Source organism: Tursiops truncatus, chromosome 16 (assembly GCF_011762595.2).
Source record: "Tursiops truncatus isolate mTurTru1 chromosome 16, mTurTru1.mat.Y, whole genome shotgun sequence".
Lineage (NCBI taxonomy): Eukaryota > Metazoa > Chordata > Mammalia > Artiodactyla > Delphinidae > Tursiops > Tursiops truncatus.
In genome coordinates, this window is record NC_047049.1 from 32051395 (window position 1) to 32068402 (window position 17008).

At 34.7% G+C, this 17008-nt stretch overlaps 1 protein-coding gene across 1 annotated transcript in view; it reads right to left on the reverse strand.

The window, feature by feature from the left end:
- HELLS (helicase, lymphoid specific) overlaps positions 1–17008 on the reverse strand; it is a 40646-nt gene extending 23638 nt beyond the window's left edge. Inside the window, exons 1-8 of the mRNA XM_019939671.3 lie at positions 16847–17008; positions 16289–16410; positions 11437–11559; positions 8150–8206; positions 5672–5708; positions 5525–5589; positions 2668–2709; positions 31–255 (exon numbers count right to left, since the gene is read on the reverse strand). Coding sequence (XP_019795230.1) covers positions 31–255; positions 2668–2709; positions 5525–5589; positions 5672–5708; positions 8150–8206; positions 11437–11559; positions 16289–16410; positions 16847–16877 — 702 coding nt within the window. The 5' untranslated portion in view covers positions 16878–17008. The remainder of the gene's footprint in view (positions 1–30; positions 256–2667; positions 2710–5524; positions 5590–5671; positions 5709–8149; positions 8207–11436; positions 11560–16288; positions 16411–16846) is intronic.

The following is a 17008-nucleotide window of genomic DNA, read 5'->3' on the forward strand; positions in this document are numbered from 1 at the left end:
TATCTTGTATTAAAATTGAGGATTCATTACCCTAAGCCATTCCATGCCTTCCACTTGGTACCATCGCATCACTCCTCCTGTGAAGTGTTTTGGTTGCTGAAAGGGTACTGGCTGTCCATTACATTTCCGAACTGGGTCAAAAAAGAATTTAGTATTTTGCCTAACCGTTTGAGATAATCTATCTTTAATTTTACTATTTGAATCTTTATTTTTCTGAAGATCTTCTACACAGAGATTAGAAGAGGAGCTTTCATCCTGTAAAGAAAAAAGTTTAATTAGAAGTTTAATACATAATAATGCTGCTACCCTCCATTAATCAGAAAATGTAACTGCTAATCAAAATTTGCCCAGTCGTATAATCATTGGGTATGAAAAAATAAAGCTACATGTTTAATAAAACCCTCTAGACAGTTAATTCCATTCCCCCACAAATTCAAAGCCACTGGAAAAAAAAAAAAACACTTCTGAAAATAACCCTTACATATAACAGGCATATACTTCTGAAATGACCTTTACAATTAAACATCCCTTCCAAACCTCTAAAATATGCTACCCAAGAATTTATTAAACTATTTTCTTAATAATTTCCTTCATCCATAGGCAGGATAACAGATAATGTCTGTTAAAAAAATTATTTTCAAGGAACATAAAAATATTTACTTTCATCTAAGTAATTACTTTCACTACAGGCAAAGGGGCAAAGTAAATACAGTTTAAAAACTCACTATATCAAACTTAAGAATGTCAATTTATCTGTTTGTGACACAGCACCAACTTATGACCAATGGTAGATTTTTATTGGTTAGCTATGTCCACAACTCTATTCTAAGAAAATGAAAACAAGGATTAAGTCAATTCAAAGGGAAGTCTTACAAATGGTAAGTCTTATAAATGATGCCACAACTGGATATTCAACTGGAAAAATAGGAAACTTGAGTTTCACCACTCCCTACATAAAATCTGTGATGAAATGATATACCTAAACATCAAACCCAGAACCATAAAACTTTTATAAGAAAACAGAATAACTTGATAATTCTGTGACAGACAAACAGTTCTTATACAAGACAAAAAAGCACTAACCACCAAAAGAAAAAAGGTAATGATTTGGGCTATTACAAAATTTAAAATTTTCTGCTTATTAAAAGATATCATTAAGAAAATGAGTAGGCAAGCCACGAACTTAAAGAAAATACAGTCTATATATGTGACAACAATGAGATTATAGAACTCGTATATCAACAAAACGACAAATAACCCAGTAACTGGGCAAAAGATATGAACAGAAACTTTACAAAAGAAAACATATAAACAGCCATTACAAACATGAAAATAAACTCTACATTAGTAATTAAGAAAATGCAAAATAAAACTACATGAGATTCATTTCACATTCAGTAGAACGGTTAAAATCAAAAAGATTAACAACATGAAATGCTGGCAATAGAGTAAAATGGTGTGTTCACTTTGGAAAAAGATCTGTACTTTCTTATAAAGTTGAATTACATTTACCATATGACCCAGCAATTCCATTCCTAGGTACATACAGAAAAAATATCAAAACATGTCCACACAAATATCTTTACACAAATTATCATAGCAGCCTCATTCAGAATAGTCACAAAGTGGAAACAATCCAAATGCTCATGAAGAAAATGGATTAAGACATTATAATATTCAATGGAATACTACTCAGCAATAAAAAGAAACCGACTAGCAACAAACTCAACAACATCAATGATTATTATCCACGCTGAATGAAAAGTAGCAGGAAATAAAAGAATACTATTTATATTTCATTTGTATGAAAACTAGATTGTGATAGAAGTTTTTTAAAAAATTGGGCAAAACTACTATAATAGAAGTCAAGAGGCAGTTGCCTTTAGGTTTGGGGTGGGGAAATGACTGGAAAGGGATACAAGGGATCCTTCTACCATAATAAGGTTCTAAATCTTGATTTGGATAATAGTTACACAGATGTATACATTTGTCAGAATTCTTCCAAATGAACACAAGATCTATGTTTATTTATTGTATATTATAAAATGTCAATTCCATAGTAAATTGTGGTAGAAGATTAGATTGGGCTTTATCTTTAAAAACGCAACTAAATATTTATTAAAAATATGCTTACTTAATCTTATTTACATTAAACATAGTTGGGTTATAACTGCATCATAAACAAATCCTTATACTGAACAAAGACTAAATCCTGTAATTATAGGGGTTTGGATAGTAAATACTCAGGTAACAAGGAACCTCTCTACATAAAATGAGGGGTTGGGGTGGGAGTAAAATCAAGCCTTCCCAAACAGAACCAAAGAAAATCTTGAAGGCCAGAAATAAGATTAAAGTATCCCTCAGGGCTTCCACAAGCTATGGAATATATACATGTGGAATGTATATATCCATATGGTTACAGTTACTTGCATCATTGCTATACTCCCAAAGACCCATAAATTAATATTTATACACTAAGGAACATGCAATAGACCACCTAAACTTGATATATAAGAAGCATGTTAGGATAAAAAAAGCCAAATGGTTATTTTTTTTAAAAAAAGCTAAGAAATAGGATAACTAGTGAGAAAAAATGTACACTGGTGATTAAGAGATCAGGGAAGCAAATATGACTCCTAAATTTAATATCTATTATAAATCTCTTACCTCATTCTCCTTTTTACTTTTCTTAGCCACAGACAAAATTTCCTAAAACATTGAGAAAACAAAAACAAAATAACAACGAATGTGGTTCATTCATTTATTTAACATTTATTCTTGTTCTGATTTTATGCCAGGAAATGGGGATAAGCCTTGAAGGTAATTAGAATACAGGTGGACCTCAGACAAAATTAAGCCCATAGAATCTTTTTTTTTTTTTTTAACAGTTCAGGTCTTTTATTTTCTTTACACCATCATGCCATGAATTCATAGGGAATGAAGCCGATAGCATCTTATAAAATTCTGAATTCGTTAGCAGTGCTTAAAAATTGGGATATTTACTCCTAAATCTTCCAGCTTTTTTTTTTTTAGTTAAAGCTTATCTGAATAGACTAAGTCCAAATTCACAAAGTCCTCTAGTACAGAGGCTGGCAAACTACAGACCGTGGACCAACTCCAGCCGGCAACCTGTTTTTATAAATGTCTAAATAAAGTTTAATTAGAACAAAATCAGGCTCACTGGTTTACAATCTGTCTATGACTGCTTTCTGGATACAATGGCAAAGTTCAGGGTTGATTAGTTACCCACAAAACTACTGAAAGCCAAAAATGTTTACCATCTGGTCCTTTACAAAAAAAGTTCTCCAAACCCTGCTCTAGGTTACTACCATTATTCAAGTATTCACTCCCAAATGTACTACAGTCCCAACTCCAGCCCACTTTAGGCCTCTCTCTGGATTAGAGGACTGAGTTTGCAATCCTGAGCAAGAGGCAAAGACAAATACATTAAAAATACAGAATAAAAGTGTTCTGATTTTGAATTACCTACTAGATGCTAAGGGTAAGGAGACAATGTCCCTGGTGACTTAGGAGAGTATTATATCAAATTATCTGAAAAAGTTGTCATCAAGGGATAATCATTAAAGACAGAATTAGGCTGTATTTCAAGCAGAAAGAATAGCATGTGCAGAGGACCAAGGGAGTAAAATAGTATGATACATTCAAGAAATTTTAAGCATATCTCAAATTTGAGATACACAGGAAAATGACAGGACATGTAAGTGAATGACACCACATACATACATGTGTATATGTAAAGTATTATGTAAGTATAGATGATATTCATATTCTAAGGCCGAAGAGATTTTATATAGAGAACGGATAGAAGAGCTGTCTTTTAAAATGGATAGATAAACTGAACCTTTTTGGAGAACAATTTGTGAATGACTCAAAATGATACCAATTACTAAGTATTCTTTTTAGAAATTAAACCTCCTTAACTCCTGACACTGCTTACCTCTATAGCTTCATCCTTCACCACTTGTTTATTTACAAACTGGAGCCAAATATAATTTCCTTTTAAGTTTTTTTAACTTTCCAGGAACTTCCTGCCTCTGGACATTGGTCAAAGGTTATTTTTTCTTCCTACAACACATCCCCAGTAACCTCCCTATATCTTACTATTTCCCTATTAACCTACCCCCACCTCTAAATGATTTAACTTCTATCCAAGTCTCAACTTCCTAGATGAAACCTTTATGAACTTCCTGCTTGAGTTAAGAGCCCCTTTATATGCTCAATAGCATTTTCCAATTATCCAATTATATTTGACTACTTCCTTCTAAATTTTTCTCACTGGATATAGGCTAAGGCAAAGACAGTGATTATGTTACCGAGTCTAAGCTCGTACTGCTCACTGCTTGACAGGCCAATAATCAAAAGACACGAGTTGCTGGGGCAAGGAATAACAATTTTATTCGGAAAGCCAGCAAACCGAGAAGATGGTGGGCTCATGCCCCAAAGAACCATCTTGCCTGAGTTAGAATTCAGGCTCCTTTTATACTAAAAGGGGGTGGTGGTGGTGGAGTAAAGTCAAACATTTCCTGGTTCCCATCAGCCTCTGGAGGGGATGTGTTAATTTCTTCCTCCCTGTAGTCATTCACAGGTGGGCCTGGTCAGGATGTTTCCTGTGAGCTAAACAAAGGTATTTTAGCTTAATGCTCATTCCTGGGAAGCAGGGTTCCCAGAGATGGGCCATTATGTATAATTTAAGCTTATAGGCAACATCCCTTTAGTGACTAACTTATAATACAAAAGGTTCTTTCCTATTACAATTACCTTTCTTTACTAATTGATCTTATCCACTTAGAACAAAGTTTGTCCATAGCAGATATGCCACCAACATTTGATGAATTAAAATAACAGCCGTGTGATTAGCTAAACTTCAATAAATCTCATTAATAGTGTTTTCAAACCGCAGGCTGAGTGTGTTCCATAATAAATTGAGTGGGTCTCAACTATTATTTTTAAATGGGAAAAAAGGGAAAATATCAGAGTCCATCCCTAGACTAAAGACAAGTATTATGTGAAACTTTATACCTTATGAAGATGTAAAGAGTTAGAATCTCAGGTAAAAGAAAAATGGAGTAGGTAATTAAGGTTAGAATTTTTTTAATATTAAGAATGTGATACATTAAATTATGCTTAAGGAATATTTAGGGTTTGTCATAACTGAGGACACTCTAATTAGTTTCTATTTAATGAGGTAATACGTGAGAAGGTGAAAAAAGAAATGGCTTTAGAAATGAGTTTATGATTTTAGTTCCTTAATGGTTTTCAAACAAAGAACAGAGTTCTTAAGATACAGTTTTGAGGTTCTAAGAAGTTATAATAATTTCTGATTAGGCCAAACTCATGCTCCTTTAACAAACAGGAAGATGGTACCATCTTCCTCCTTAAAACACTTAACTGGCTGAAAACCCAGGTAAATAACAGTAATCAATACAGCTTTAAGGTGGTTCAAAACCCACAATAGGTTTTACTCAACATCGAATCTTATGTATCCCTCCCCCTTTATTTTTACCTCTTTTGACATGACCTCTGAAATACTGTATGATTCATCTTCTCTTCCTCTTTTCTTTCTCATAACTATAAAAAAAATTTATTTTTTATAGTAATTAAAACAAAAATATAAACACATAGTCTTCAAAACTGGAACAAGGAAATTTACCTGCATTCTCCTCACTTGCATCAATGGAATTTTTACCCTACAAAACAAGGATTTAGAGTATTATTTTCCTAAAGACTTCTACGGTATTACATGTTAAAAGGCACTGATTAGGTTAGCTTTCCTTGCAGTTGAACCACATCCACAACTCTTCACTATTATGCTTACCAAAAGGTAATCTTTTTCTGTATTTCCCTACTATAACTTGTTCGTAACCATATCCCTCTACTTTTTCCCAAAGACTCTACTTTCCTCAGTTTTCTTCCATGTAAGAGACATTTCAAAACTAAACAAAGAAGGCATTTTTATTTTGAAATTACCATGTACATCTTCTCTAACTGTATATTTATGCTGAAGATACTCACTGGGTATGGTATGGAAGGAATACTCATTTTCAGTATAATTTATAAGTTAAATACAACTGACAGTAGAAATAAAAGAGAAAACCAACTGAAAAATTACTAGTGAAAGGAGATAAGGGAAAGGAAGAAGTGTTCAAAAACAAAGTTTCAGAATGAGAGCTGGCAAAGAATAGGTAGACAACATGTATGAAAAATAAAAATGACAAAGAAATAAGGTAAATATAAAAATGAAGTTAAAAATTTAAAGGATTAAAAAAGAAAATACCAAAAGAGACTAGTGAAATGGAATAGGCAGAATTTAATGGTTGACACCTTTAGAATAAAGGGAAAAAAACCCAAAACCTGGTATAAAAAGTTAGCTTGGTGAAAGTGAAGGTTGATTGAAATCGGCAGTTTGAAGAGTACCGAGTAAATAATTAAGCCAGTAAAATTATAAGTACATTCTTCAAAACCCCAAAATAAGCTCCTGGAATTCGCAACTGGGTCGAACATCAGTTTTCCACAATTGCTTTTGTTGCAGAGTTATCTGCTATGTACTTTAACATCACCAATAACCACACTAAGAATCAAGTAACTGGACTTAAAGATACCCTACCTATTTTTCCTATTGGTATTTTGATATTTTCTAACAAAGGCAGTTTGGTATAGAAATTAAGTGTGGAATCCGAAATTAATCCTAGGTTCAAATCCTGGCATTACTATTTATTAGATATGTGACCTTCAAAGTTAGTCAATTCTCATTCACAATAGTTGTGTTCTATAAAGTCGCTGTGAATACTGAACTAGTGAACACTGAATCAGTGCATCTAGAAGAAATACAAGTTTAGGTTCCTGCAAGCCTCTGGTCACATCTTCATCAACTGATCAACGCATAACCCTATTTTATGTATGTTGCTGTTTAAACACAGCTCATTTAAAACATATGCTGATTAACACTGAACTCAAAGCCAACAGCATTGTAACTCACATCTGAAGGAAGCTTATCTAACACACCTATTTTCTCCATAAGGAACATCACAGCCTTCTTGCAATAGAAACACTAGACAGCACTTCAGCACAATGTGGCTGACAGTCTTTTAAACAGCAAAACCACCAAAACCACAAAAATCATGGCATTAAATAGACCACAAAGAGGACACTTGTTTACACTGTGACAACTTAAATAAGGCAGATAGCTTTGTTTGACCTCAGCTGGGAATGTGCATGTTGGGACTCTTAATTTTTTGCCATTCTGCATATACACATGTCTGAATGACCACAAAAACACAGGTGACAGATTTTAGCAAATAGGCTAAATGGCAAGTATGGGATCTATAAATAATGAGGATGAACTGTGCTTTATCTCCTTGCATCAGCTTCTTTATACATAAAATGTAGATAAAAACAGTATCTCTACCTAACAGAGCTGCTTTGAGAGTTAAGTAAAAACATGTAAAGCTTAGAGCAATGCCCGGCACACAGTAAGTACTCAATAAATGTTACCTTTATTATTTCTCTTTTCACTAACACAAGTGTTGTTTGTATAATCCCTATCAATATGGCATTAAACAGCCTCATGTTAAAACATAGTCCCCAAAAAGATCACATCTAAAATTCAGGCTATCCCTAAATGAATGCTCTATCTGAAATGCTATTACCATGTATGTCATATGTTCCAATTTTGGTTCCACTGCTACAGCTATGTACAAGATACAAATTTAGATTATTTTTATGGCTCAAAGTTGACATGACGAGGTTAGAAGCATGAAGAAGAGTAAGCATTACATGCTCCAAAAGAGCTGGCAACTTATAAAATGCCTTGAGGTATAAAATATTTGCAGATTTCTCCCCAGATAAGAAAGCGAAATTTTGCTATTATGAAATATAGTCCACAGAATAAGAAACTAAAAAGGTCATAGTTTAGCTCTCCTCCCATATATCTAAAATACTGAGACAAAAAAAACCCTAAATAAATAAATAAAATACTGAGAAACAGATTTTACATATTTCTATGCAACCAACAAAGATAGGTTAGCAGATAAAGATTAAAATTAAATAGATGATCAGTAGTCAAAAGAATACAAGAGAATGTCTTCGATATCTAAGGTAACATATACAAAATATTCTAGCTTACTATTACCTTAGTAACTTTTAAAGATTCCTTTTTTCTCTCCAATTTCTCTTTCTTCTTCTGTTCCTGTAACATAATTTTTTCTTAGTGTCAAAAGTGGAAAATGCAAAGTATGAAACACACATCTCAAATAACTTAAGTTCGCAATGAAGAAACTGTATATAAAAATTAAAAAACAAGAACTTGCGCTTCAAGCCTTTATGGAGTAACAGATAACAGATTTACCCTCCTGCCTTAAGCAACTAAAATCTAAATATATCAGTGGTTTTCAGCAACACGCAGCAAAGGACAGTGAACACTGTCCTGTGAACAGATTTACCCTCCTGCCTCAAGCAACTAAAATCTAGATAAAATATATCTGGTTTTCAGCAACACGCAGCAAAGAACAGTGAACACTGTCATGAACCACGCGAATCTTCTGACTGCCCAGCTTACTGCCTGGAGGCAACTTCCAAGTGCAAATAATGGAGGGAGAACCCAAATAGAGCTCAAAAGTCTTCCTGAGTTGAAAAGACAGAGTGCAAAACTCAGAGGAGCTAGCAAACCAAGGTCAAGTATCAGAGAGGGGACAGTTTCATACAAAAGAGGCTCTGAAGATCTGTAGTGGCATCCTCAGGCTGAGTACTGATCAGTGTGTGAGTGTAAGAAAATGAAGGCCAGGAAAAGAGCAACTAGAAAGCAGGTAGAACAATCCCTGTGCTCACAAGGGCTCAGGAACAGTTCACATTCCCGTCAGCCAAAGCTGAAGGGCCTCTTAATGTATGGGGCTTCAAGAACATTCAGAAGAGGGACCAAGTTATTCTTGGACTAAAAAAGCTGTTCCATAAGCCCCCTAACAAAGCTTTAAAAGCAGGACAGAAAACGATTCAAACCATTTCCAAGAGGTGTTTAAAAGAGTATTTACCTTACAGTGAGTCATTAAGCTTGGTATTTGTTTTTCTGTTTCATTTTACCAAACGAAGGGTTAAAAAGGGCTTCAACAAAGGAAAAAGAGAATTTAGCAAATGTAGCAAAATCTTGATTGATAACTGTTAAATGTGAATGATGGGGACAAAAGGATTTATTGTAGTACTGACACTTGCCCAAGTTTTTAAATCTTCATACTTCTAGTGGACTATAAATAAATTATACAGTGTCTTAGATGATAAATGCAATGCGAAGAAAAGAACAAGGTAAAGGGGATCAGGAGTGTGAGGATGGAGGTGCCAGGTAACTTTATTTAAGGTTGTCAGGGCAGGTCTCATTGAGAAAACATGTAAGCCAAAGCTTGAAGATGATGATGAAGTAAGCCAGGCAGATATCTATTGAGAAGAGGGTTCCAAGTAGAAAACAGCCAGTGCAAAGGCCTAAAGGCCGGAAACACACCTAGAACAAGGTCTGAAAGGTATGGGGGTTGAGGGAGGCAACCAGACTGCTTATAGTCTTGTAGGCCATCCTAAGGACTTTGGCTTTGTTAGAAACAATGTAAGCTAGAAAGCAGTGAAACATCATTAAAATACTGCAAGTGGGTGGGGGGAAGCACTAAAGAAAAATAAATTCTTCACCCAGTAGAAAATCTTTCAAAAATAAAGGTAGATGAAGACTTTTTCAGAGATAAAAACTAAAAGAACCTAACACCAACAGAAAATGCAAACAAATCTATAATAACAGAAAGCAGATCAGTGGCTATCTGGTGATGAAGACAGGAAGTGAGGGATGGGAGAAAATTAAATAAAAGGGGCAGAATTCAACCATAAAAAAAAGAATGTGATCTTGCTATTTGCGACAATATGGATGGACCTTGAGGGCATTATACTAAGTGAAGTAAGAGAAAAACAAATACTATATGATTTCACTTACATGTGGAATCTTAAAAAAAAAAAAGGCTCACAGATTCAGAGAACAGACCGGCGGTTGGGGGGTGGGGGGGTGAGGGGGGAGGTCAAAAGGTTTAAATTTCCTGTTATAAAATAAACAAGTCATGGATGGGGATGTACTATACAGCATGGTGACCATAATTAATAATACTTATTGCATATTTGAAAGTTGTTAAGAGAATAAATCTTAAAAGTTCCCATCACAAGGGAAAAATTTTTTAACTGTGTACAGTGACAATGTTAACTAGACTTACTGTGATCATTTTGCAATATATACAAATATTGAATCATTACACTGTACACCTGAAACTAATATAATGTTACATGTCACAACTGTATCTCATTAAAAATGGGGGGACAGGAAGAATTTTTTGGAATTAATGGTTATGTTCATTACCTTGGTTGTGGTGGCTTCATGGGTATACATTTTTTAAATGTACAGTTTTGTGTATATCAGTTATATTTCAATAAAGCAATTTTTAGAAAAGGAGACTGAGCAACATAAAATTCACAATTTCTGGCATCCAAAAAATATCACTAGACAGGATAAAAATCAGTTAACAGTTGACTAAAAAAATAAATGTTGGAGTAAAGCAATTTATATTGAGGAAACTCAACAGCTCAGGGATTGGCAGGCAGCACAGTGAGGATGAAGTTGGAACTAAAAACAGGAGTTTTGTTCTAATGTCTGCTTAGAAGCAGTTACTCTTGAATGAAACACATCTTGAATGACAAAAGCAAACTACAGAAGAACTACATATAGTATGATACCATTCTTATAAGGCTCAAAATAAGCAAGACCAAAAATATACACTGTTTATGGATATATACACATGTGATATATGTTAAACTATTTTTTTAAGCAGAAAAATGATAAATACAAAATTCATGATGGTAATTACCTCTGGGTTAGGATGGTAAACGAGGCAAGGAGATGGGAAAGAGAAGCAGAAATGTAGGTGCAAAAATATTTAGAATGTCCTAGTTCTTAATCCTTGTTCATTTAATTAATACAGTATTCATAATTTAAAAAAAATGTTGGTATATTCATACAATGGAATGCTTCTTAGGAATAAAAATGATCTACTAAATTAATACATGTAAGTGAATCTTAAAAATATGCTGAGCTAAAGAAGTGAGACACCAAGAGTGCTTATCATATGATTCCATTTATATAATATTCTAGAAAAAACAATACTAATTTATAGTGGCAGAAAACAGAAACCAGTGGTTGTCCGGGGCCAGAAGCAGAGACCACTGAGAGAAGAAAACTTCTTGGGATAATGGAAATGTTCTTTATCTTGACTGTGCCGGTGGTTACACAGGTCAAAACTCATCTAACTCTTAAAATGTGTGCAATTTATTGTATGTAATTTATATCTCAATAAAGCTTATTTTAAAAATTTAAGCTATTAGCTATAATCAATCACATATACATACCTCTAACTGCTGCTGTTCCATTTTAGTCAATAAAAATTTGGAGTAAATATTGCTTTTTTCAAGCAAATGCTGAAGTCTACGATATCGAATGTCCATGGACTCTCTATCCCAAGACATGCGAGCCTATCCAAAGAGAAAGTTTCCATAATTATTAACGGTTTCCTGACATACACTGATTTTTTTTGCATAAGGTGTAACAAAGATGACTAAACAACTGCTCTTTAGGTTTAATATATTTCCTGTAATTCATGAAAAATATTTTTATTAAATTCACTTACTAAAAATGGTTATCTTCCAAACAAAAACCTAGAATAGCTAAAAAAAAAATGATTCTGGGGTTCAACAGGCAATCTGGCAAAGTATAGCTTGGCTACCAAAATAATGAAATTTCAGACACTGAATATATGGTTATTGGCATCTACAGAATTGAAGGTCCATTTTCAAAATATTTGAAATTAAAGTGAGAAAGCAAATATTTAATTCAAGTTGTATTTAAGTTTTTACAAAACCAAATCATTTCAGAAAAGAAAAATTTTATACACCAGTTTAATTTGAAGGAGCAATGGAATTAAAAGATAGTCTCATTGGCTAGGAATCAGAACATCTAGTTTTAGAACTTAAAAACTATGTTGTCAAAATATTTAAACGTGCTAAATCTACTGTTTATTTCTTACAAGCCTCTTTCCTCCTCAGTATTGTGTTGCCCAAGCTTTGCCCTTACCTTTTAGCTTTCTACTCTCATACTCTTACCTTTATCTTTCACCTCTGTACGCCTTCCATTTACAAACCTCTGCTTTCCATATTACTTTTACACACCATTTATTTATTGATTTGTAAGAGTATACAACAGTCTAGTGGCTGAGGAGGAACCCTCTCAATTCACAATAAAAGTTAAACATTTTAACAGAACAATAACAGAGGGCACAAGAGAGAAAACAAAAGCAACAAATAAATAGTATAGTTCAACGGTCCACAAACATTTTCTGTAAAAGGGCAAAGGGCAAATATTTAAATATTTCAGCATGATATGGTTTGTATTGCAAATACTCAAATCTGCCTTCGAGCAGTTATAGACAACACGTAAACAAAAGTTGTGTTCCACTAAAACAGACATAAGGCCAAATCCAGTTCATAATTTGCCAACCAAATACTGTAATCTGAACTCAAAAGAAAAGCATTAAGTGGGCTGAAGTCAAGTGAGAGTTGAATATATGCAAATCTTACTAACCAGCAATTCCACTCCTGAGCGTGTGTGTGTGTGTGTGTGAGGTAAATTTAATTTAGTGTTAAGGCTTGACCTTATAAATCAGACACCAGTATATACTAACTTATATTTCCCAGATGTTATGTCATCTAATTTTTCTTTCAAAATAAATTTATTTTCTATTACAAAAGCAGTGACAATAAGATACCTAAGAATAAATTTAATGAAATACATGCGCATTACAAGAAAATAAAAAATCTTTAAAAAATCATCCATAGTCTTACCCGTGCAGATAATCTGTTGACGTCTCATAAAACTCTATTTTCAGTTCTTTTAGGACAGCCTTTCTTTTACTATTACCAACGTACTACTATGATTACAATAGTCAGTCACTGAATGAAATGGATATTATAAATGAGATGAAATTACTTAAAACTTTATAAAAATGAATTCTTAAACTTAACTTTATTTTAGTTAAAATACTTTGTGCTTAATTTATCTGCTGCCTTAAGTCCTGTTCAGAATAAATCAGCATACATCTTTGAAGTAATTAAAGCTTAAAGGCGCCATCATGGAACAATAATTTATAATATAATTAAAATATGCCAATGGTTAACCTTTAAACCCAGTCTTCTGTATTTCAAAATAATTCTGTAGTAAATCTTCTCATCTATCATTACTCTCTCGACTTAATTTTGTTATTTGTTAATATTAAAGTAAATTGTAGCTTCATCTGTGGAAAGTATTCAATACTGAGTGCCTGGTGGGAAGCATCTCTTGATGAGAGAGTGAGAGAGTATGCCAGTGGCCACCAAGAGCATAAATTCTCCACTGTCTACCCCATTACCTCTCCCAAACCCCAGTTTTATTTATTTCTTTATTTTGCGGAGGGAGTTCTATTTCAGGTTACACAATATGAACTGTTTTCCTTTTTTACCTTTCCAAGAACCCTCACAACTCTTACCATTCCCCTTCCCCCACGTACACAGAAGTTAAAGCTACTCTCAAGTATTCTAGACTAACAATGACTTCTTTCAAAAGGAAATGCAGGTGAAAAGTCAAAGAAAATAACTGTAGCAAATGAATGTCAAAATCATTCTCCAGGATCTTCACAAACCTTCAAATCTCCTAAAGCAAAGCAAATGCTTCTCATTAAGAACTTAAGCTAGCTCTTCCTCTCTTAAGTACTTCTAAATATATGCCCATAAATACTGAATTCTCCCAAAAGAAAAGGAATCATTACTTTTGTGTACTGAATTTTTTGGCTCCAAAGACATGTAAGAGAGAGACTTATTCTTAGAATTTTCTCTACAGTCACTGAGGGAATAATTTGTAAGTGTCAAGGACAAAAAGTAATCAAATTCTTTCAATACCTGTACATAAAAAGATACATAATAACAATGAACCACAATCCTACTAGGTTTTTAGCAAATTACACCCTGCACTAATAGGATTGAAAAGAGCTTTATTCATGGAAGTACTGAAAAATGGATTAAAAATTGCTATTTTAAGTTCTATGGTGCATAACTGCTAAAGAAAAGCTAGTTGTACCATACCTATCCCTCAAGAGTAACAATTCCAAAAAACTTTAGGATTGCAAAATGTTCAAGAGCTTAAAAATTTCACTGAAAGTAGAAGTTATTTTGATCCCTAGTTTAATCAGCAAATACTTATGGTACTATAAATTTTGACGGACCTTTAAATTTATTTATTTAAAAAATTTTTTTTGGCCACACCGCACCGCACCGCTTGTGGGATCTTAGTTCCCCGACCAGGGAAAGAACCTGGGCCCACAGCAGTGAAAGCCTCGAGTCCTAACCACTGGACCACCAGGGAATTCCCTGATAGACCTTTTTTAAATGTGAAAATAATCTTTCTTCACTTGAACTCATGCATTCTTGAAATGTATTCTTATTACACCTCATATCTTTCTTCAAATAGCATTTCCTTAACCAACAATCTTCATGGGTTATAAAAGTGAACTACACTACTCAAAATTAAGGGTTTATCACTTAAAATCTCTGGAGTTGATTCTACTCTGGACCATGCCCCAGGATTCATCCTTTACAATTCACCTTGTTACAATGGCTAGTAAGTATATTTATTTTATTATATAATCATATATGTTAGGTAATATATTATAAAATATTCTTTTACCTTAGTTAGAAATTCAATAGACATTTACTACAGCCTACTATTTGCCAGGTGCACAGCCTACAAAAACAAAACAATGTGATGTGCCCTCAAGAAACAAAGTGAGAAAGAATCAAGTAAGTAAGGATAATACTGTCTAACAAAGTACTGTAGGAATGCATAGAATGAGTAAAGGTGGTTCAAGGTTGACCTCCCAATTCTATTAAAATTTGTTAATATACTACCTTACCGGATTATGGTCAACTACAGATGATCAGTAATAATGGAACTATTATATACTGGAGTGAAAGTATAGCAAGGTGGTTAAAAAGTGTGAATTCTGGAACCACATGGCCTACATTACCATCTCTAGCTGAGGGACCCCAGGCAACCTCTAGGTGCCTCAGTTTCCTCATCTGTAAAGTGGAATGAAAATAGAACCTAGTTTATAGACTATTTTAATAAAAGTAATAGTTTATACTAGTAATTAAACTAGTAAGTTTAATAATAGTAATCATAATGAGTTTAATAATGATATCTACTTGATACTATTGAGGATTCAATGAGTAAAATACATGTACAGCATTCAGAACAGTGACTGACTCACCATAAATGATCATGAGGTGTCAAAAATGCTAACAAAATTATCATGATTGTTGATATAAAATAGCAGGGACTAACTAATTCATTACTTGCCTTTGGAGTGCATTATTCCCCAATTTGAGTAGTTCTGTAATTACATGGAGTTAATTCAATATTAATGTCCTCAGAGAGGTTTAGTGTTAAGGACAAGAACTCTGGAGACAGCCAAACTTGAGTTCACTAGTGTGTGACCTGACCCCCAATTACCTCAGTTTCATCATATGTAAGTGGAGATATCAAAAGTACCTAAATAACCATAATACTGGGAGGGTTAAATAAATTATTACAAGAAAATCACTTAGTAGGCAGCACATAAGATGTACTAGGTGTCAGTCTTCTTGCATATGCAATAATGAAGCAACAGGGTGGGACAGTGCTGGAATAAAATATACTTAAAAACTGAAGTTTTTCAAGAGGTTAAAAACTGCTTTTAGTAACCTACAAAATACTCTGTACCAGAAAACCACAAGGATAATTAACTATTCGTTGAAAAAGTACATCACATTTTAACCTAAAGGATCTTACTCGGCAATAGTCCAAGAAATGTAAAAGAAAGCAAAAAACAAGTTGATCACTTAGGTGGAAAACAGCACTGAAAGAATTCACTAAAAATAATTCACTACCGACTTTGGAAGAATTATAATAGCTAAACAATCAATTTGAAATGCTCACCTAAGAGAAATGAGGCCACTTTATAGACCAAGACTATATCTGATAGAAGCCTCATTCAAAGCTCATGCAAAGGTTTCTCAAAAATAGCATCGGTAAACAGAGATAAATAAGGAAGCCCGTTTTAAAGCTGATGAAAAACCAGACTAGTAAACTTAAGCACACAAACCACACCCCCGACGATGAACTTGATGCCTATTTTACCTTTTCTAGCATCTTCCTCTCTCTCTCTAGCCCAGCAGCTTCAAGCTGTTCTTCCTCCTCTACCATGGCTGGAGTAATCACGGCAGTCTCCGGCTGTTCAACCACATCTGGAGCTACGGACCCTAGGAGGAGACAAGGCTTTTAAATTGCAGCTTTAAAAAATGACCAGTTACTCAACTTCCGAGTAAACAACCTTCCTCCCTTTCCCAGGTGCATTTGCGGCAAACCATGAAGACCCAGGGGGACGCCAGTATCACCTCTCAGAAGAAATCCTAAGCCTTCACTATGTCAACAAGTTGCCTGGACCCCAGTTTACAAATGGAGATGTTTGGGAAAACGCAGCTCCCCTGTGTCAAATTTCCTATACCATGCAAATATGCGCAGTTCCGGGTGTCCCCCACTCACTCCCCACAGAAAAGGTAACCCTCCTTTCCTCCTCAGTCTCTGCCCGGGGTCGCCTCTCCCCTCAAAAGCTCGGCGGCAGTCTCTCCATGCTGCTCCCGCACCCCCGCCCCGGACACCGCCGCCCGCTCCGGGAGGCAGGTTCTCCTCACTCACCGCCACTGCTAGCGGGGCGCTGCGCCGGCATGGCTGGACACACACTCCGGAACCGGGTGCCCTCCTCACAGCGCCTGCAACGCCGCGCGCTAAAACCTCCCAGCCGCTTGCCGGTCCCGGTCTCCCGGCCAGGTGTCCAGCCAGAGAAAAACGCGCGCTTCT